The sequence below is a fragment of the Platalea leucorodia genome, assembly GCF_965183815.1.
Source record: "Platalea leucorodia genome assembly, chromosome: 6".
NCBI classification, from domain to species: domain Eukaryota; kingdom Metazoa; phylum Chordata; class Aves; order Pelecaniformes; family Threskiornithidae; genus Platalea; species Platalea leucorodia.
In genome coordinates, this window is record NC_138828.1 from 37,947,207 (window position 1) to 37,970,023 (window position 22,817).

The following is a 22,817-nucleotide window of genomic DNA, read 5'->3' on the forward strand; positions in this document are numbered from 1 at the left end:
TTTCACTGGTAGATTAACATTTGTCAAACTGATGCTGCTATTACCCCACATGATCTGTGCCTGCTGCAGATTTCAGAAATACGCTGAGTTGAATGCTGTGGTGATGAGAAGCAGATTCATGAGTGAATCAGCTGTCCTTGCTTCGAAGATTGCACTGTTTATGAAGGAGAGGTGGGAAGTGTGTGAGGCGGTGACACCTGCAAAGCGCAGGTGTTGAGATGGTGCAAAGTATTTGAGAGAATTGTAGTATTTCCAGAGTAGGACAAACAAAAATTTAATAGTTTTCTCTGTCAGGAGAGCTGAAGATGAGAATGGAGAAAGCTCTCCTGAATTTATTTGAAGTAAATCATAGGGCACCATGTGAGAGTTTTCTTTGGTATAGAGAATCCCAGTGAGACTAGGAAAGTCTGTTCTCAATTCTTAATTACAGTCCAGTGTAACTTTTTGGGTCAAGAAGTCCAAGGGTGTTACTGGTGGGCAGCACTTCAAAATCTCTTTAGGTGGTGAACAGAGATTTGGAACGTGCTGTGCTGGCACCAGTGCTGAAGGTGTGTATGAATAGATGATAGGAGCAGACTGAGCAGAATTTATAAAAAGCTGGGGTAATGTTTAAAGGGTAAAAAGCAACAGCTTGGTAGGAAGTCATGTGCGGACAGCTTTCTGCGAGGACAAAATCAAATGAAAGCTCGGTGGGGAAGAAGAATAGACATTACGAACAGATGTTAAGGCTGAGATTATGAATCTAATATGCAACTGAATGTGAGATGGAAGATACCACACTGGTGTGCAAGGACTAGGAACTTGTATTTATGGAGTATCTGCTGGGTTCCTCTTTTCTCCTCCTCACACTCCCATCTGGAAGCTCCTTGAAGGTAGTTAAGTAATGACAGCTTTTCCAAACATTTTTGATAATCTTGAAGTGGACACCAAGCAAAGAGTGACCAAAAACTGAGCCATGTGTTTTGTTTGTGTGCTTGAACAAGAAATCAGAGAAAAAAATAGAGTACAGTCATATACAGAGCAAGAAGTGTGTATAAGATCCTTGTACTTAAGAGCAGCTATGACATTTTTATGTTGTGCTGATAAGGCAAATGCAGCTGTATATGTTGCCATCTGTTGTTTTTCGTAAAGGAAAGATGTTAAAAAAATTCTCTAGTTTTGTTTGAGGTTGTACTGTAAATCTGAGTTGTGCTCTGGAAACCAAAGGTTTATCCAGCTGATGGTCAGTCTTATTGTAACTTTTACTGACTGTGACTGAAAATAATACGTACAGAAGGTTAACAGTGAATATGCTTTAAAAAAGCCCAACAAACCAAAAGCCAAATCATGATGGCAAAGCTTATAGGCTTAAACTAGTACAGAGGAATCAGAGAATTAGGAGTGACCAGAGCAACTGGAGACTGGAGCTGCAGTTTGAGAGGTCAGTGAGAGGTCCCTGCAGTAAAACATTTGAAAAAGATTAGATACTGCAGGGGGAGGGATGGTTGAACCTGTCCTACCTTAAGGGGCTTTCCCTTAATGATGTGTTGGGAGCCTCTCAACTCCTAAGATAACAGGAGAATAAACCACAATCTGTCCTCTTATCTTTGCATATGCTAAAACTGAAGGGCTTCAGGCTAGCAATCATCTGATTAAAACTAATATGCTGATATTTCCTGTGTTTTCTAGTCTTTGCTGGTTGCAGAAGAGAGGAAATTCCAACGTTTCAGAAAACTTTTTGATTTGATTCACTCTTTTCAGCAGATGAGGAGGCTCTCTCCTGGGTGTATGTTGAGGATAGCACACTAATCATACCTGTATTTTCACTGTCTCCAGCTGACTGTAGGCTAATTCAATTTCGTGATGATGCCAATATTACATTTATATATTTATTTCTAATTCGGGCACTGTCACAGAGGTCAAAACACTTTTCCAGTTGTCAAAACCTCAAACATCATGTGAGTCCAACAGCAGTCTTGAACATCTGTGTGTACTGAGTTGTTTTATTGTAGCAGTCGGGTGGCACTGTTAACATGAAACAATTCTCTTGTCCTTGTAAATCTCATGACTTTTGTAGCTGTTATCACCAAAATAGCTGTGGTAAAATTTTAACCTTACGGTCACGATTTCCTAAAACCGGGCAAACATCTCAGGTTTGAACTTGCATGCTGTTACAGGAAGAAAAACTAGTATAAAAAGAATTAACACACTTATTTAAAATTCTTTTAAAAATGAATTAGGAGCAAAAAGGTTGGTGTTTTGTTTTGTTTTTTTTTTTCCCTGCTTAATCTCCAGAATTGTACAAGTAAGATGATATAGCAAATCAACTTTAAAATATAAAGTGGGGGGAGACTATTATTTTATTATGGGTTTCTGTTTGCTTCTAGATAAAGCAAACAGATTTGAGCATTATCTGTCTCAGGTTTTGATTCAAGATCGACTTACTTTCCTTTCCCGTGGATCAGCCTGGCTATTAGTTTGTGTGAATGCAATCAGTCGTGCACACTGACCTCTGCTTAGAAAGCCCACCCTCACATTTGTTACAAAACGTCTGAAATATGTGGGTTTTGAAGTGTAGTGCTCACTAACCATGGAGCCTTCGAATGCAGTACAATGTATTACTTGATAAGCAACATTTTGTGTTATGAAATAAGCAAGAAGAATGTTTTTATTTTGTAATGAAATAGAACTTATCTTGATTCCTTCCTTCTAGAAATGTTGCTATGGTTTTTTTGCTTCACTTGGAAATAGGTGGTGTGGGCGTGCTGTATATTTCCCTGGTAAAACCTAGTTCTGTAATACATGACCTTTGATAAGAAGTGACTCTGTATTCATTTGGCCTGTGATTTTGTGGCAACTGCAAACAATTATCTGTAGCAATTTAAGAAATGGTATCTGCATTATATGATATTTTCTTGGGTATTGGTAGATTAATCTCTCTTGCTTTCTCTCTCAGGTTTCCATTTTGGATGCAAAAAGAAGTATGAACATTGGGATATTTCTCAAACAATTCAAAAAGTAAGATTTGATTTTTCTATGCAGCTAGTGCTAGCTATAGATGTGTGAAATTCTTTGTAGTTCTCATCAAATGTGTTGTATATTGTGCTCTGTTCCTTGCGGAGTTTACAGTTCTGTACAGGTTTGTCATAAGTAACTACATTTCATAAATTGTTTTCTGATATGTTTAGTTTTGAGTGCCATTATGACTTAGCACCAAACATTTAGAGTTTGCTACTGTTAACCAGTTGAAGTGAGTTTTCAGGTATAGTTAAGAGAAGCCCTTATATCTCATGTAATACTTCATGAGAGCTGCTTTTCACTGGCTTCCTTTCTTTATAAAGAATTAATAGAAAGGGGTAAGGTGAGAATTTTTTTTTTTTCGAGAGCAAGCTGTTTCAATGCTGTCTTTATTCACTGATAATGTTGCCCTTCAGTAAAGGCATCACTGGAAAGCGGTGGTAGAACAATGCTGCCGTGGACACTGATACATAACCTTATTATAATTCCTTTGAGTAGCCCAGGCATGGCTTTTTCAATTTGTGTAACTATTCACCCTGCAAGTGTTAGAAATGTGTATGCTCAATTGTTTTTTCAAGGTCTGCTGAATCCATCATTGAAGATATTTATCATGGAAGAAGTGAGCCCTATGGTTCTGAACTGCTGCATGAATTTCTTAAATTATTACCAGAAGCAGAGGAGGTAAATAATGGTTTTACATGGAACTTATTTTTTTGTAGAGTTCTACTGCCTGGGATTCCAACAGGAAGGTCTGTAAAAGAGGAATCCCAAAGCCTTCCTGAGGCCAGGGGATAGGAAACCACTGAGTGCAGAGGTTTAATCTTCATTTGACATGTGGTATTGAGGTTGCAGCGTAGTCATTCCTTTCACATCAAGTAATTTCACCTACTTTTAAGGTGCTTCTTAATGAAAGTAGTGATAAGGTATTTTTTGTTTCTCTGATGTTCCTTATGATGTCCCTTTTGTCCCATAAACATTTTAGCAAGACCTGGAGCCCTCCTGCATGCAGATAACAGCTCTGGGAGGGTCAGAAAACTCAGAATCAAAGTATATCCTAATGCAAACAAATTAAGTTTCACTTCTTTGGCATCTGCCTCATGCTTTCCCATTGCAGTGCCTCTGAGTTGAATATTGGTAGCCCTATGCTACTGTCTCTTCTCCCTTCTGGTTTGCTGCCTGCTTAGGGCATCTGGGATCTGCCTGCTCCTGGGCCCGGGTCATTGGGTTCCAACAGGGCAGAAAGGCTGCTCTGCTGTGCAGCACCCATAGAATTTGCTAACATGGATTAGTGCTCCACAGGAGACATGTTACAAGGTACAGAATTACTAGTAGCACCTTGTGCAATGTCGCCGTGCTCACCGTATGGCCAACATGCAAGTGCTGCTTTCTCCCCTCCCAGTCCCAACCTTCAAGTGCATTCACACGATTAAAGAGGTGAAGCTTCATCAACTGACCTGGGAGCCCTGCTTAATGATGCGCAATTCCTTGTCTGCTCATGTGTTTGCACTGAGGCATTTGTATGTACTTGACAGAAACGTATACCCCAAACTTGACAAAATTAGCATTAGAATTGCTTGAGTGCTTCACATCAAAGCGATGGCTGAAACCTGGGAAATTGCTAGTTAACATCCACATACAGATCAACTGCAACTCACAGGCTTTACCACTTCAAGGTCATACTGTCAAAGCACTCTGTTTCCTCTGTGCAGCAGCAAATCTCAGATCCAGTCAACAGCAAAACACGTTGTATTATTTTGCTGTCAAATATATAACCCTCAATTGAGCTGCTTTTGCAAGGAATCTTGTAAAAACTGTGTTTTGTTATTATATTTGAGTAATAGAATTTTTTTAGAGTTGAGGGATATTAACAAGTTGAAATGTAATTAATCTTAAAAAAAAAAAAAAAAGAGGTGACTAGTTCTGGGAACTCCAAAACTATTCCCCCCTCCCTCTTTGTTTGAATTTCAGTACATATTCCTGTATTTAAACAGATTTTATCTCCTTCCTCTGAAAGAGCCAGACGGAAGAGAACAGTGAAGTAATAACTTAAAGTGACTCCTAGTTAACTCTATGTATATTCAGCAAATTAGACTGAAAGAAAGGGGCTTTTTCTTCTTTTCTTCTTTCTGGTTTAGATCTTAGTTGTTATTTTACGACAGGTAGAAAATATTTCAAATAGCATACTCCTGTGTGATATAAATGTTGTAATTCCACTAGAATGATAATGTACGTTCTTGAACTTTATCAGAATTTTGTCTGCAGTACTTAGGTAGACGCTTTAAATATCCGGTAGGTGCTGCTAAGAGTGAAAAGGTATATTTATTTCCTAGTAGATGACTTGACAACAGACCTAGCCCTCAAGTTAGTGGGGCCAGAGCACTTAAGAAGGGCTTTTGAGGAGGCGCTTGAGAAATTAATAGAAGAGATTTTATGGTGCAGAGGAGTATTAGAAATTAAGGCGCATTAGACGTTAGATTTGTTGCTGTTCCCAAGGGAAGGCTGGAAAGAGGCTTGTTCCCAGCATGCAGGTATTTGTGTATATTTAATTAGTTCCACACTTCAGAGATCTCATTGCTCACCATCAGGAAAATGAAAGACCCCCTTTCCCTTTGTTATTCTCCTTGTAATTGTTTAACTTCTTGGGAGTTTTCCCCACGAGAGCTGGGGTGGGGGGGCAGGACAGGGAGAAAATCCTGAGTGTGAGGGACTGATGCTTCTGCTGGTATGGAAAAATGTTTCAGTGCCTTCATGTCCTCATGCTTCAAGTGTTCAAAGAATAAGTGGGTCCAATAACTCGTTTACTACTGTAGCTCCTAAAATTTTAGTGTAGTCAGTTAAAAAAAAATCATTCTCTTTAGGAGCCTCAGAGGTTTTGTTGTTTGTCTTTCTCAGCATTTTTTTTCCGTAAAAGTGTGGTCATTGTTCTGCTTGTATGTCCCCTTCTTTTTTTGTTAGTTTATTGTTTGCCTCCTAGTCTGAATACCTGTCTCCTGGAATAGTGATTCACCGTTTGCTAAGGGGAAGCCATCAGAACTCTACAGTCCCTCTCCACATACAAATAATCCAAAATCACTAGAGATATCAGATGAAGTGGTGTTATTTGTCCTGCTGTTCCTTATTCTGTTTAATCATCCCTGATTTCTTTTTGATCTGGTTGTCGTATCACGTGAGATAGCTTTGGCAAGGTGTCATCACATCGGCCTGTCCCTGCAGAATGTTGCACTCATCCTCAGCAAGGGTTCTCTGGGATTATCCTTAGATACTTCCCGTTCTCCTAAAGACCTGCTTTGTTGTTGTAGGGGTTGAGCATTACTCTGAGCGGAGACTTAAGCAGTCAGATCCTAAAGGCTTAGTTGTTATTCAGTTACCAGTGCTAACTGTCTTGGTATAACCATGGGTGGGCTTCTGCAATTCCTCTTTGTATACTCTTCAGTAGCTCAGATATTTGCAGTCACATTTCCCAGTAGCACAGTTGTCTTGCAGGTTGGCATGAGAGCCAAGTACCCCCTGCCAGGCATGTGCTCCACCCCAATAACTGTGTTTGGAGATGTCTTCTACTTTTTCTTTTATACGGTACCATAAATCCTTAGTCTGTAAAAGTGAAAGGAGGGAGAGAGGTACACCATTCCTGGTCATAGCTGTAGAAAGGGCAACTCTGGACCGTCACGTTTCTTCTTTTTTACCAACAACCTTTACAGTTTATCTCGTGTGAACAAACACTGGCTTTATACTCCAATCTTATCTTATCTAGAGGTGTTGTGATCTATAGTCACATTACCTGAATGTTCCCCTGGTCACCAGTTTGACGTATGTGACATATTTTACATCATTTCAGTCCATATTACCTCAGGCACCTGATGGACGTTCAGCTTCCCTCTTTGAGGTGGAACAGCTTTTTGACAATGGAGGCGAAGTATTCGGGCTAACAAATACATTTAACATCTGTTGTCTTCTTATTATTCTTATTCTTTTTGCAGTATTACAATGTGGCAGCTCAGTTTACATGCAGAAATAGGTGTCAGTACTAGTAATTTTCTAGCTGTTTTCTATGAAAACTGTTGGGATTTTTGTGTATAAATGGCAAATACTGGCTCTTTGGATGTTTTTGTCAAACCGAGTAAAACCATTATTGAAATATTGGCACTGCTGTGAAGTCTTTTGTCAAACTGAAAACGTTTGGGTATTTTCAAATGTTTGATTTGAAAAACTTGACAAGTTCTTGAAGCTGGCAAACCTGGAGCTTGCTGCAAGGTTCCACTCAATGTTTTGTTCAGGGCTGTGGGTGTGGCACCAGCCTAGCCATCATACAGGGATTAAAAAAAAGACCATGAAAAAGTATAAAAATTCTCAATACATTAACAAGTAAGATAAGATCACTGATTTTGTGTAAGCCCTGTTAGAAGTCCTGCTGTTTTTACCTTACTGGGGTTAGCAGTTTTGTAAGAGGAAGAAATGCCTATTGGGAATCTCCTCCGCTTCATCCCTTTTGGAGCTCATGTTTTTTTCCAGGGAGCCTTTGTCTGGACTGAAGCAATAATCTTCTCTGCTATATCACTTCTGAAAAGATTCCTAGCTGTTTCTTAACAATATTAAAATGTCTGACAGCTGTCATTTACTGGCATCCTGACCAAAGCAGAGGAGAAGCTTTTAGCTGCTTTTATGTGCATATCATTGCACTCCTCAGCAGGCCCAGACTGGTAAAAGTTGAGAGAGTCCAGTGTTTAACGAGCTAGAATAGCCAGAATTTGTACTTTAAATATATACAGAAGAGAGCATATCATACTGCTAATCAGCTCACCCACACACATGCACGCCCAGGTTATCAACACAATGTCTTAACTTCCTTTATAGTGTCTCAAGCCTGTCCTTTGCTCGTATACTCTGTTTTAAAACCCTAGTCATCTGTCACCTGCTTTACTGGAATTGCTTCTGTCTGTCAGCTCTACCCTTTTCAAACCATGTTTGTATAGTTAACTGCCCCCTCCTTTCCTCAGCCAGTGCTGTACATGCCTGACCGTCTTTCATTGCTTTCATCTCCTGCTTCCTTTGTCGCCCCTTATGATAGCTGCAGGTTTTTCTCCTTTTCTTTTTATCATTTGCTGATAGAGGTTTGCCACTGCCCAGGCACGCACCCCATGGTGCCTCACCACCTAATACCTTAACTGCTTTCCCCTGTGCCCTTGCAGCTGGATTCCACTGTGATACCTTTTGGGGTTTTGGTATTTTTTAACTCTGTTTTTCTTTAGTGCCCCGAATATTTAAAAAAACAAAAAACAACAAAAAAAAAACAACAGAGAAAATGTTTACTCCTCTGGACTATTGCACTGGGCTTTACTTCTTTATTTGTATCGTGGGGAATATTTGACTTATTTGATTGGAAAGCAGCGAAATACTTAGTTACAAGCATATATGAGGATGAGTGGTGTACTGATTTATACTCTTCTTCAAAGATCCTGCATAGGAGTGCAACATACCTGTCTTATGCCATAAAGTAAAATCCCACTAGTTGTAAATAAGTGCTACTGGTAGCTCAAAAATGATCAAAAACTTGAGTGGCAGGAATGCGGTAGCTTTCCTGTCTGTGACGAATAATGAGAAACTTGCAATAGGTATATCTACTCCAATTGCTCATAAATCACATCAAAGATCAGGCTTTCTGTGTTTCATAACTGTTTTTAAAATGAAGCAAATTACATATGTGAGAACCTTCTGTATCTAAAATCTGATTTAGTGTGCATGGGCATGCATGGACAGTGCAAATGCATATTCCATATACAAATATAATGAAAAATTACATTAGTAGCTCTGTACCCAATTTGAGTAATACAGAACTGAGCATACAATGTAATTATGCTCTCTTGCATGTATACATTACACTGCTGTATATTGGTACATGGCTGCATACTGTTGTGGAAAAGATTTTTGTTGTGCTTGAAGAGAGGAGGTCAAGGCCAGAACTGAGAGAGTTATTCGTTGTGATTTTAAAATAAACCACATTTTTTTTAGCTTTTGTGTTCTCAGACTAATTATAAACCTATCAACTATATCTCTTAACATGATTAATAGTGAACATTGTTGTCAATCCGCATCATTTCTTTGCAGTTCCTGGCTGGATTTGGTATTTGAATTTGACTCCCACTTCTAGGAGCCATCAGAGAATCTCAGTTCTCTTTGGGAAGGCTTGGACAATATGGCTGCAGAAAGAAGAGGTCAATCCCACGGATGTTAGAGTAGCCTCCCTTGGAACATGTAGGGGCAGCCACCCAAAATGTGCTTCAGAAATTTTAAGCTTTTGGTTTAGAAGCCATTCTTTTAGTTTATAGATAGTGTCAATTAAGTTAAATAACTTTTTTTTTTTCCCCTGCTTCATGGTGAGATAACTGGTCTTTTTCATTCATGAAATTTGTAATAAAGAGGGAACACAAATTGTTGTCCTAACTTTACCTTAGCTATTCCCTGGACTATTTACTGTTTTAAGGCCAAGTTAACAGGGGATTTAGTCTGCTGTGTCAAAAACTTAGACATGTATGGAGAACCAGGCTATGCTGTGCTGAATTCCAGGATGAAAAGGACCTTCTAACTCTTCTGTTTCTCTTTTGTCTGTTTGTGGAATGGGTCACTGTTTTCCACCTTGCTTGGGTTTTGGGCTTTTCAGGTGAGCTTCTTTGCTGCTTCTTATAAAGGTAGCTTTGGACATCTAAGGCAAAGAGAGTGGGGGTTAAGATGGCTGATGTGGGCTGGAAAAAGTGTAACCAGGCGGTGAGCACATCTTTGTTTTAAGGCTGATTACGCAGACTGTCTTTTGGGTTGACTGCTGCACAAAGCTTTTTGCGTTGTGACATTCACACCCCATTCTACCCATCAGAAGGCAGCCTCATCAGTGTCTTCTGTTGTGCATGTATAGGAAAGTTCCTCCTCTGGATGAATTCTAGGATTTTGTACTCCCATGTACCACTCCAGGCATTTTTCCTAACATAATAGGGTAGAAGAAAGAGGATTTCTTCCATTGTCTGTAAAATTTAACGTTCCACATAGATAACATTGATTGCTACTTACTGTCAAAAGTATATTTAAATATAGTACAGGTAGCATGAATAAGGTAATATTGCTGTATCTCAGGATCTCTTGCTCTTCACTTTTCATGCATTTAAATCTTAAAATTGCATCTTCCTATAATTGCCTGTGGTTTATAAGATCTTGATTTTGGTGATTTGGAGTGGGTTTTTTGGTGGGCTGCTTTTCTTTTTTTCTCTTCCTCCCCCTACCCCAAATCTGAATGCCTGTATCCTTTTCAGGCAAACTTTGATATTTGCAACATACTAAAATGAGGTTGGAGAATTTGCAGTTTTTGTTGTTTAGGTTGCAGACCACTATTTTTTGGAAGCTAGGTAAAAGAACACCTGGAAAGCCTAACTGAGATAGTGGACGTCTCCCACTCCTCACTTCATGATGTAGGAAAAAGTGTTTATTTTGGTTTTGTTTCTTTCTCGTTTAACACCTTAGAAATATCAGGAATGTCAAGTCTGGTCTTTCCTGTTTTTTGTTGGCAGACTTCTTGAATGACTCTGTAAATTAGGAGTTTTCTCAGGCCACAAAAAAATGGGTATGCTGTTTATCTTTAGAAGGAACTTTTGTCTGAGTGTCTTGACTTAAATGGCAGGAGGGTGTTAGGAAATGGAGTTAGCCTAAATAAAAATTGCCCTTTGATTAGAATTCTCTTTCTTGGTCATAAGTTGGGGGTGGGGGGTGTTGGGTGTTGTTTGTTTGTTTGTTTGTTTGTTAATTTGAAACAGAAGTTTTTTCTGTTTTGGGTTTAATTGGTAATTTTTGTTTTCTCTTTCTTAATGTGCTCTCAGCATTTTGATTTTTTTCACGATGTGGAAAAAGAATGGGAATAAAGAAGATCAAAGCTATTAAAAGAATAATTTTCTTCTGCTAGTCCAGAATTTCTTTTAAATCTGATTTAGCATAGCGTATGTTGTCTTCCACTACAAACCAGTTACTTTTGTACTGTGAAAGCAGAAAAATAAGTGATTAATTTGGAGCCTGATACTTTAAAAAAAACTGTGGATATCTTGCTAAATCATGGCAACCTGATAACTGATGATGCCCTGATGTCATGTGCCTCTCTCCAGGATAGCTTAATATGCTTTCTAAAACTGAAGACCATCTGCATAAATGTGGTTGTGAACGGGCTTTAAGTATAATGTTATAAAAAGGAAGGATGATGGGCTGGTGTGTAAATCCATGCAAACATACAATTAGTACTGGGTGTGAACTTGTTGGTTGAATGAAGAAATAGTGTAATTGAGAGTGAGCTCTGCTTTTGGACACAGTTGCTGTGTTGGAAGATGTGGAAGAAATTCCAGTTACGCTTAAACATATGTGCATGTATTTTCCAGTTCTTCTATATAAACAAATAGTAAGTATGTGGGCAGATCAGTGGCTTTCAGATCATGCAAATTTATGGATTTTGGTGGAGCTGGGAAGGAAGATCGACAAAATTAATGCAGTGATATTTCCTTTGCATGTAAATGGTGTTCTCAAAGTACTGACAACAACTAACTTAAAATGCAAGATTGCATTTATCTTTTAAAATGTTTTGTATGAATGAAAAAAAATACGAACTCAAGAATGTGAAGTTTACCCCGTAAGAGAGTTTTAGAGGAAATGGTTGAAGCAAGTATCTGGAAAAAAACCCATAACTTAAACCGTAGCTGCATTGTGTCAAAGAGATCTAGGCAGTCCTGTGCTGGAAACGTAGAACACAGTTAACTTTAAGCTATGCCCAAGTGTGTGTCACAGTTGTTGAAGGGTCGAGGATCATTTTTTAGGTCATCACTTAAGCAGCTATTTCCTGGGCAAATGGCTGGAGAACAGCAAACGGACCAGTCAGAAAGACAAGACCCAGTTCTTCTGGGGAAACTGGAACAGCAGTGTCCTAAACATAGTGATGAGAGCAGTCGTTGATCAGAAATCAGAATGGTGGATCCGAAAGCAGAATAGTGAATCAGAAATCAGAACTCATTGATGAGAAATCAGAATCACCAATCAGAATGATGGCATTGTATTTTTTCCACTGGACTGCGTAGCTGGGTTTTTGGGAGAAGCGTGATGTTACTGATTTTATTTTTTTGTGATTGGGGTGTGTGCAAATTACAGGAGCTTGGACAGTGAAGCCATTCAGTCAGTGACTGAATGGAGACTCTAATGCCTCCTGTTAAATTTACTGCTTTTCAAGGTGTTTCCTTCCAAAGTCAAGTTAATCTTGATCTTTGATAAAATTCATTGCTAGTGTGTTTTTTCTCTTTTCTAGGTAAAGAAATTAAAAGCCTTTGATGGAGATGTATCAAAACTGTCTCAAGCTGATTCCTTCATGTATTTACTAATCCAGGTGCCAAAGTAAGGAGATAGTAGGTTTATTCTGTTTATGATAAATGTTCTCTTTTGGCTATCAGTTCTAAACCTGTTTGTTTGTGTGTTCCAGCTACGGTCTTAGGATTGAAGCCATGGTGTTAGAGAGGGAGTTCTCACCCTCCTGTGCTTCTCTGCAGGATGACATGAAAATTATAAGACGGGCAACAAAAGGTAATTAAGCATGTTGGGACATGCATAATACTCTTGTTTTTGTTAGCATGTTAATTAGTCTGCATTATGAAGACTAGAGCTTGAATTTCAGGTACCTTAGCTATTAAAAGGAAGCTAACTCCCCTCTGACAAATTCCATCAGGGTGTGCCTTGTGAATCTTTGCTTCCAAAATCAAAAATCTGGAGACTTTGGACACATTAGCAATGAGTTCGTGACCAAAGCCTACAAGCAGTGTATCTGAAACTGACAGAAGCAAAGGCGTCCATGGCCAAATTAGGGTAAACCGTCTTTTGAGTACAGTTTGCTCATTTGTGCATCACTGTCTCTCCGATTGAATGCGGTTGTTACACCTCTCTGCTCACTCTTTCAGAGATCCATAGAAAAAATCACTGTATAGTTCCCAAATTTCTCTATATGCCGTTGCCTTTTGAGGTGGCAGTATTGATGGGCTAAAATCTTTATTGTAGAGACTTAATACTATTGCTATTCCTTTGTTTTCTGTTGTGTGTTTTTCCCACCAGTGGGGATTGAACTCGTTCTTCCTGACTCAGAAAAATGTGCCTTAGCTTATGCTGAGGTTTGAGTTTGGCCTTTTATTGGGATCTCTTTCAAATCATTGTTCTCTGTATTTTGAGCAACAGACATATGGGAGGGAATAAGTTATGTATAAAAGCAGCCGCGCCCTATTGTCCTTCATGTCCTTCACCCAGGACATCTGTGAACTGATGAATTCATTCCCTCCAGAGGAGACGCTTTGGTCTCCAGCTCCTGCATCAGGCCAGTCATGCAAATCAGACTGACTGAGCTTCCCTGTTTTCAGTCCACCTGTGTCATGTGCTCTTCTCCATTTGGTCTTTTCACTTCAGGGTTTGTTGATAGCTCGAAGTTGTTTAGGAATTATGTCTACTTTTCTATTCCTGTCTCCTATGTTTCTTTCCTTGTAATTAAGCTGAGAGAATATTTACTTCAATTCTAATGCTGGTAATCACTAAGGGCTAGGATGGTCTAAATAGCCTGATGGATTCACATTGAGCCTGCAAATGGATGTATCTCATAGTGACGCTGAGCAGGCTCTTACCATGCAAAATCTTTAGAAGCTGCCGTCTCCTCTTGGCCTTATGAATATTTGGTGCTCTCTTTTGTATTCTCTCTTCTTTCTGCCTCCTTGCTTCCTCACCTATAGCTTGTTAGGTCAAAGGTTATTTCATTAGTTCTATGTTTTTAGGCTGCTAATACTGAAATCCAAAGATACAAGGGCTGTCTGCTTCCAAAACGATAGATTAGTGTATTGTGTTGAGCAGGTAAATGCATGGTAAATTGTAGAATGTGAACTTCGAAGCAAAACAGTTTTTAGAATTATTTAGACTGCAATCAAAAGGATTCCACCTTTTATTATGTTCATCAGTGTAAAATACAGTACCTTACATTAAAACCAGCTCATGTTCTTTTTCTTGCCATATGGGCACTTCCAAATTTGGAGCTGTTTGGTTTGCTGTGATACTTGTGTCATGCTAATTTATTAACTCTTTACAGTTCTGAATTTCTGTGTCTTATTTCTAAGGCAATCCCTCTGGTGACTTTTAAGCACATGTATTGTTTTGTGTTCATATGTGGCTGGGTGAAAAGGTGTGTGAATTCAGATGGAGCACTACTGTGCATTTTGCAAAAAATGGAAATATGTACAAAACAGGCTTCTGTGATGGAAAGGCAGGCAGTTTTATTCCATTTGACTCTTTGCATCACACTGAATTTAACTTTGTGCTAGATCATCTTTGATGTGACTGAAGTAAAATAAATGCTGCTCTGAGTTGGTGATCATACAGAAATAAAATGGTGATTCATAGTGGGAGTGGGATAAGCAAGGAAAATTTAAACATTGCCTGTTATCTTTTCAGGCCTGATGGCTAAGTCTCCCAAAAAAAAGGATAATTGTTCAAAAGCCCAATCCTGGGAGATGGCAAATGGATCCTGCAGGGTACAGAACACTTGCCTCACACTGGAATTAGTAGGTGGTGAGGATACTTATCCTGCAATGTGCAAAGTGTCTCATGCAAGTGGTTTAGGCCCCAAGTGTTTTGTTAGCTGCTGGGGGTTGCCTTGGAAATACTACACTTGCTAAACTAAAGCCTGAGCATATACTTGAGGTTTGTCAACTCTGCTTGTGAATTTGAATTGTATAGTACCATTTTTTTTTTTCCCACAACCTTTTCAGTTTGTTGTAGTTTCCTGTTAAAATAAAAATTTTCACCTTTAAAAGCTTGAGGTGAAGAGGAGTTTGGTAACTGTATATTTCTAAACAAACAACTGTTAGGCAGCAATTTTCTTGTTCCTTACAGAGTTAATGACTTGTGAGGAACTGCATTCCATATTGCACTTGGTCCTTCAGGCTGGGAATATTATGAATGCGGTAAGTGACATCCAAAATGGAGGTGGCTGATTGACCAAAATTCCTTGTTGGTATTGCAGTCCATTGATGTCATGCCTCAGCTGTGTGCTTGTTTCTTTTTAGGGAGGTTATGCTGGTAACGCTGTTGGATTTAAACTGTCATCACTGCTCAAGCTGGCAGACACAAAAGCAAACAAACCGGGGATGAGTCTGCTGCATTTTGTTGCTCTGGTATAGAAAAACTATTTTGTTGGTATAAGCAACTGCTACAAATGTAGAGCCATAGATGATAGACAATAGAAGCGGCCATGTGCCTCAGAAAAAGCTTTTTTACACCTTTTTTCTCCTGCCATAAAATTCGCCAGTTTATCTGTGTCTGGTCATCCTATCCAGAAACCCATGGAAAACTTGAGGTTTTTATATCATGTAAAAGCTTGCCTTCATCTAACTTCCTCATTGTAGCTTTTCTCTTGTCCTGAATTCTTACACTGTGGAAGTGGCTTATTTTGATAAATATTCTTTCAGTCTTCCTGTTGAATCTTTTGAGCTGTGTTTTTGGTAGAGTTTTCTTTTTTCTCCTGTGGTGACTGACATGTATTTTTAAAGCTGCTGCAGACTTTTTTGCAGTTATTTTTCCTTCCTTTCAAACTTCTTGAGTTTAGAAGGGTGAGAATTTAAATGCTTCTATATGTGACTTTGGTTATCTGTGTACAAACTGGCTTAACAGATTTCCAGTCAGCTAACAATAGGGTAGTAATTGATGTTTGTGCAGGAAACATCGTATCTGCTCAAACAATGGGCATCAGTAAATTGTTCTTTCCCTGACATTCCCTACTAATACCTGTGGCTTGTGTTGACGGGCAGAAGCAGCTATTGTACACTGCAAAATGGAAACTGTTGTTTAAAGTTTCCAGTTCTGATCCCTGCCTTCCGTTAAGGGGTGTCCTCCGCTCAATTGTGTTAGGATTGAACGGGAAGAAAAAAAATACAGGAGAGAAACCTTTAAGTGCCCTCCCAGAGGCTTTAGAACTGCTGGACTTAGGGACTTTGGCATGGTGGTGGAATGTTAATGGATTGTGTGTGTTTTGGTTTTGTTCTGTTTGTTTCAGGAAGCCAAAAAGAAAGATGCTGCTCTTCTCAACTTTTCAGAAAAAATTAGGAGTGTTCATGACGCTGCCAGGTAAGTCAAAAGAAAACCGAGAACTTATGATTAGACTGTGACTTGGAATTTTCTTATTTGTGAAGCAATGAGGCTTATTCAGAGAAGTCTTGGCACAAAAACTGAGATCTTTACAAATGTTTACTATAGCTTTGAGGGCTTCATTTCCATTTGCTAGCAGAAGTATGCCTGCAATGTGCCTTCAGGTATGGAGTTTTTTTTATGACATGATCTCCATAGGTTTTTGGTAGTTTTATCTCTGTCAAATACATATGCATGTGTGTTACTTTTAAGGGATTGAACTAAAAGCATGTTACTGTTTTTCCTTAAGCCAATTTTCATCTGTCTCTGAGCAGGCTGCAATACTTTTCCAAATCTGGTACCAGGTACAGGTACTTCTGTTAGATGCTTTTTTGATATTTCATTTGCTGCTTCATTTCTGTCTTGGATGGAAAATCTGAAGGGTTTGGGGCTCTGTATTGTTTTCATCTTAAAGTCTGTAGCTGCATAATTTTAAACTGAACCTGATTCGTACTTTTCTAACTGTACTTGCTTTTGTGAGATAGTGTGATCTAAAACCCAAAATTGGAAGCTAGCAATGCTGGAGTTCTCTTCCCAGTTTTGCTGCTTCCTTACTCTTGAGCTTTGGGCAATCTATTTACATTCTTTTCCCAGCTGTAAAATGGATCCAATCTCTTAGATCTGATGCAGGTTAAGTAACGTCTGCAAAGGACTCTGAAATCTTCTGAGGAAAGGAGTGGCCATGGAGTTAATCAGAAAATTTTTGAGGGACCACCTGTGTGGCTCTCTGCCATCCAACCCACACACCTTCTTGGCAGTCTGCCATGTGGCCTGCTGGGGAATGTAGCTTCCCTCAGCATCCAACCCCCCTGGCAAACAGCAGGGGAACAGGCAGAATCCCAAATCTGGTGATATTTTTTCTAACCACTTTGTTCTTTGATCACATTTGTTAATGCTGAAAATCTTCTGTTGTAACTCATGCTGAAATCTATTCAGGGAATGCACTCCATACAGGAAAATGAAACAAAACTAAGTACATGTCTCACCATTGGGCATGAGGAAGATCTTTATTAGAGAGAACTGTCATGTACAAGTTGCTCATAAATCCTCCCAATTAGAGCATGTTAAAACAACTACTATTATGTTCTTTATTTTTTTATTGTCTTGCCTTCTTTACTTGTAGGCCATCCTCTTCCTCCTTCACAGGCAGAAAAATGTAGCCTGTATCTTCTGCTGCTTTTCTTATTTGCAAAAACACCCATGATCTGTCCAGAACAGGGAACTAACCTTTGCAGATGAAGTAAGCAGAGAAAAAACAGCACACGTTATATTCATCTGTGTGTGCACTGACAAACTTATGCATGCTGTCACCATCTGCCGCCACGTGCACTTCAATCAGTCTGCCACAAATTCTTCAGCTTTACTGTTTTAAAGTCATGCTGCTGGTGAAATGACCTTAGTTAGGAGCGTGTGTACAGTTGTTAATTTTTATCATTTTGGAAACTGTAGTGATTCAATTCCTAGGCAAAGCTCGGTTCTCTTGTGAAGGAAATGCCAAAGATTTAAAGCATTTACCCTCAAAGTGACTGAGAGATTTGGGTGGGAGCTCCCATTGTATGGAACGTGGGTCTCCGAGGATAAAGCTTAGATGACATCAGATCAGAGCTCTTTCCTGTGGTCTTAGTTTCTGAGTTACCTCTCCACAGGAGCAGCTCTGCTACTCGTATGTGGTAGAAGGATGAAATGTTCTAACTGCTGGTTTGAGACTGTGTAGGCTGCATTGCTGTCACTGCTTAGAAGAACGTAACATGCAATTTTGTGATGCCAAACGCTACTGCTAAAACGGGTAGTCCTGGCTGACAATCCCTTGTGACCACCTTTTTGTGCCAGCTGCTGCACTCAAACAGTTATGTCATCAGCTGTACCAAGCAAATGATCCGTCTGGAAGCAAGTTGTTTTTTTCCTTTGCCTAGGTTAATTTTCAGTACGGAGATGTGGCTGGCCATCTAGAAAATGAGTGCTAGCACAGGCACCAGGGAGAGAAAAGGAACACCTGGTCAGAGGCAGGGCAGCATTACCCTTTCTCATGGTAAGGCTGGGTAGGACTGGCTGGAGTTAATTGTGAAACCACACCCCATGGGAATCTTTTCGGGTTGCAAATAAGAAGAAATGTGCTTATCTCTCTCCCAGCTTCCAGTGTCTACTCTGGAAAGATTTCCTGAACAGGCAGGTCGTGTTTGATAGCCAGGTTGTACCTCATGTTAAACATTTATTTTTGAAGCATATTGTGGCTAACCTGTGAGCAACTCCTTCCCCCCTCGATAAACATTCTCTGTATATGCTATTTTTAGGTTATCCATTGATAATGTAGAAGCAGAGCTCCACTCGCTCTCTTTCAAGGCAAGATCTGTTAAAGACAGCATTCGGCGAGACCCAAAACTCTTTCACCAGATGGAAAGCTTTCTCCAGGTTTGTAGGATATCCGTGCTAGCGTGTTACTGTCACCTGAATACAGGAGCATTCCTCGGCTCAATGTAATTTGTGTGGACATGTTAATAAACAGAAGCGTTGTTTTAATATGTCTACCCTATCAGTTGTACAGAGGTGTTCCAACTGCATGCCATTTGTCAAGTAAGAGTGTTGGAAGGACTGTGTTTTTACAGGGAGGGATATTGAGTGTACATTGCCTGAGGCTTGTTAGGCAAGCGTGTTTAATGTCTGAAATGACTGATGAAGATCAGTAGTTAAAATACAAGACAATTTGGATTGGTCTCTGGTTTTGTACTTCACAGTGGCCCAAAATATAGTATCTGCATGTTATGTTATACTGGAGCATGTCAGTTTTAGCTGAGGCTGTGCTGTGCATATGAAACCTGATTGTTGGGTGACTGAAGAGATATTGATAGAAGCTGGAAGGTTAAGGGACTGTTTTCTCTACTAATTTACCCTTAGCACAGAGTGTATTATTCTGAGCCATAACATTACTTCTGGGTGGGTTCTCCTTTTTTAGTACTGCGGTGACTTTATAGACATGAATGTGCATGGCCCTTAACTTTGAAGCAGAGTTCTTGGTATTTTCTGAGTGCGTGGTGATGCCTGGAGAAATATGCATTATACTTCAATGAAATGATTTTTCTGTTTCACACTATAGATAATTATTAAAAGTAAGAAAGCAGGTGTTGATCTGGAACTTAACCCACCCTGATTTTCAACTTGCAAATGTAGTTAATAGCCCTTACAGTTTTTCAGGAGATGAGAAGCTGATGAAGAAAGGGGCGGGTTAAGATTGAAATACCTGTCTTCATTCACTCTGAATTATTGGCTTTTATCCATTGCACCCAGACTCTTTAATGTTATGTTCGAACATGTTTGGGATTTTTTTTAATTTAATAGCTGGTTTTATGTAACACTACAACCTTGTTTAGGCCACATTCCAAAAGAATGTTGGGAAAAAAATCATTTTACAAATGCATACCTTACATAAACACTTCCGGTTTTTGTTTCTGAATTACAGGTGATAATCAAGCTGATTTAAAAGTCAGCTTTCGTTATCTCATCCTCATGAATGAATTACTGAAATTTGTGGGAGGAACTAATTCTCTATGTATGCTTTTATCAATTGTCCAGCTTATCTTCAATCCAGCTTTTTATTGGGCGCTTTTTTTTTTTTTTTGTAAAGACTAACAAGTAAGATTTGTTCCTACCCTACTGGCATAATTTGCCAAGTAACTTTGTGGCAGTAGGGTTGGCTCAAATGGTCACCAGTGCCTCCAGCTGCCTATTCCCACCCTGGTGCTGCAGTATCAGAGGTATTTAGGTGATCATGAGTTAGACAGTGTCAGAGAACAGATGTGTGTGAAAATTAACTTTTCTCCCTAGGTTACTTTGAGCCACATGTGGTCTCAGATCTGGGATTGTGCAAGGATGGGAGTGAATGGCTGGTGATGCAGATAGGGGAGACAGAGGGGTAGCTGCTGAAAGAGTTTTAAGCAGTTCTGCTGCTCAAAGTCTAACCACACCCTTAGTCTCTTCCTCCTGAGAAATCCACTAATCTGCTCCAACCCTGTCTGTATAGCTCTACACTTATGGGTCAAAGTGCTGCTTTATGGGGATGTTTTCTGGATGTCTTAAAATATACTTATTTCCAGCGGTTCCTTACCTTTCTGGCATGAAAAGCTTTTTTATTGTGGTCTAGGGTCAACTCGGGAAGGAGTTGATTCTGTGATGTATATCCATAAATTTATCCACACGTTTTGTTTGGGAAAAGTAGGGAGGAGAAATTAATCCATTTATGCATAGTTAAAAGTGGCAGGGAGAATGGGAAAATAAGGCATGTGGAACTTTGAAGGGGCTCCGAAGTGGTCTGTCGCTGTCCTGGGCTCTGTAGCAGCTCCTAGGTTGGAATATGAATTTCATAAGTTCCTAATATATACATGACCTGTTGTGACTTTAATTTTTCTGTCTGGTTCATGCCATATATGTTTTTGCTGCAGTTTGCTATAAGACATCTAAAGGAGCTTGAACACCAGAAACGAGAATTACAAAAGGAGGGGAACGCTCTCATTGACTTTTTCTGTGAAGACAAAGAAACTATGAAGTTGGATGAATGTTTCCAGATATTTAGGGACTTCTGCATAAGATTCAACAAAGCTGTTAAGGTGAGAGCACTGAATGAGATTCTTACACATTTGAAATAGATATTGGCTCACATGAATTAGGTTCTTTTTTTCTGCTCAAGGGACTCTGCTTAGTATCTTGTGGCATTTGATATATTTGCTTGAACGGCTACAGCAAACTGCCCTCTTGTAGGCGTTCCTTGCCAGAAGCCAGGTGGGAAATGGTCATTCTGCCCAGCCCTGTGTGCGGTCCCGCAGCTCTGCATCTTCTGCTGCGGGCTGACTAGACCATTGAGATGATAACCTCGGGGTAGCCTATCGGCCTGCTTGTAAGCGAGCTCCTTCCTGCTCTTTTGGTGAGGAGGTTGGTGATTGCTAAGCTGGGCAGTGAAACAGATTTTGCAGACTTCCTGACGAGTGGTCACTGTTCAGGCCCGGGACTGGTAATGTTACATCACTGGAAAGGCCTCGAGATGTGGCACCACATTACATGGACATACCAGCCTGAATCAGCACTAGCTCAGGCTCTCTACTGCCCCTCTTTACATGACTAGACACACTTTACCAAGTAAAGTAAAAGGACTGTGTCTTCTACTTTGTTCTTTCAAATGCTTTTTGTGGGTGAAAACTCAAGAAATTAAACAGGCCTACAGTACAGATACCTTATCCCCAGTGTGACCATTCATTTGCTAAGTACCCTGAATTGGTCCCAAATAATTCAAGAAGTATACTAAGATGAAGGAGCCGTGTTGGCATTGGTTACAGTTTTGGTTCAGCAAAGTCTGCCTATTGTTACAAATATTTTTAGGCCTTTATAAATAGCATGAATTAGATGGATCCACACATTTCTTTATTTTTCTGCCTTACGCAGTCTGCATTTGATAACGCTTTGCACAAGAGCTTTAGTTCAGAAAAGAGAGAACAATCTTGCTTTATAGCAAGCTGACAGGCTGTTCAGCTAACACGTCTCTTGCGCCATTAGTTTACCTACCCTTTACCACTCGAGACAGCATGTAGTTATGCATGTGTGTGAACATTATACAAATATATAAAACCAAATGGTGGTAACTATTGCAGACATTTTAGTGAGAGGTGACTTCATGCATACGTGTTCAGTTATTTGGGATTGGGGATTTAATTCATAGTCACACGTTACAAGCAGTTGTTGGATAGCTATTACTTCGAGGTCCAATGGGGATCTTCCTTCCTCTCTCTGTGATAAGTAGTTACACTCTAAAAATGACAGATTAGTCTCTCATTTGCGAATATTGAGGAGATTTGCTTACTAGGTATTTTGTGGGGATTAACCTCTATCCCTACAAAATTAACAGAACAATTCAGAATAAAGATTGCAGTTCTGACAAATGAATGTGATGTGTGGACAGCACAGCCAGCAGTCTAAAAAGATGGCTCATACCACAATGGCCACGTGCACATATTTCAAATGTTTAAACATTTTTTGCAATTTTTTAACGTGTCTATGTATGCTTAAAATAGATTTTTCATTTGAATAAAATCTCCTGAAACATGTTTTGGGTGAGGTTAAAATGTTCTGTGTCTAATACGGAATACGATAATAATATCGACGACTATTTTTAACCATTTCTCTTTACAATGGGATAATTAAAGTTGAGCTTTAGCATTTGGCAAGAATTCATTCTGTAATTCCATACCTGTGAAAGAAAGCTCCCTGCCACAGACATTTTTCCTGAAATGCAAGTTTTTTTCTTTTGCCTTTCTTAGCTGTTCAGGTTTCTTAGGCCTCTAATGCGTCTTATCTTTCAAGGCCCAGGGTAGTCTCAAATCCACTTTAAGAGGTATAGATTAACCCATTCATCAAAAAGAGCTTCAGCATTAGGCTTTTGTTACTGAAAGCTTTCAGGTGACTTTTTCTAGTTGTGCAGCTCTTCTGTTGTCACAACAATAGGAAGATCAAACTAAACAGTGCTTCAGACAAATATAGGTGTGTTTTTTTTAAACAGTGTGTCATTGCTCAGAACAGATCTAACAACATGCTGGAAAATTATGTAATTTTTGAATCCTCTGTCA

General features: G+C 39.4%; 1 protein-coding gene across 1 annotated transcript in view; it reads left to right on the top strand.

Moving 5' to 3' along the window:
- Positions 1 to 22,817, top strand: part of FHDC1 (FH2 domain containing 1) — a gene marked incomplete at both ends in the record, with an annotated part of 30,479 nt that overhangs the window by 4,595 nt on the left and 3,067 nt on the right. The window contains 9 exons of the mRNA XM_082315772.1: positions 2,936 to 2,997; positions 3,576 to 3,678; positions 12,314 to 12,399; positions 12,485 to 12,585; positions 14,923 to 14,993; positions 15,096 to 15,203; positions 16,082 to 16,152; positions 18,504 to 18,621; positions 20,646 to 20,810. Of these exons, the coding sequence (XP_082171898.1) occupies positions 2,936 to 2,997; positions 3,576 to 3,678; positions 12,314 to 12,399; positions 12,485 to 12,585; positions 14,923 to 14,993; positions 15,096 to 15,203; positions 16,082 to 16,152; positions 18,504 to 18,621; positions 20,646 to 20,810 (885 nt within the window). The remainder of the gene's footprint in view (positions 1 to 2,935; positions 2,998 to 3,575; positions 3,679 to 12,313; positions 12,400 to 12,484; positions 12,586 to 14,922; positions 14,994 to 15,095; positions 15,204 to 16,081; positions 16,153 to 18,503; positions 18,622 to 20,645; positions 20,811 to 22,817) is intronic.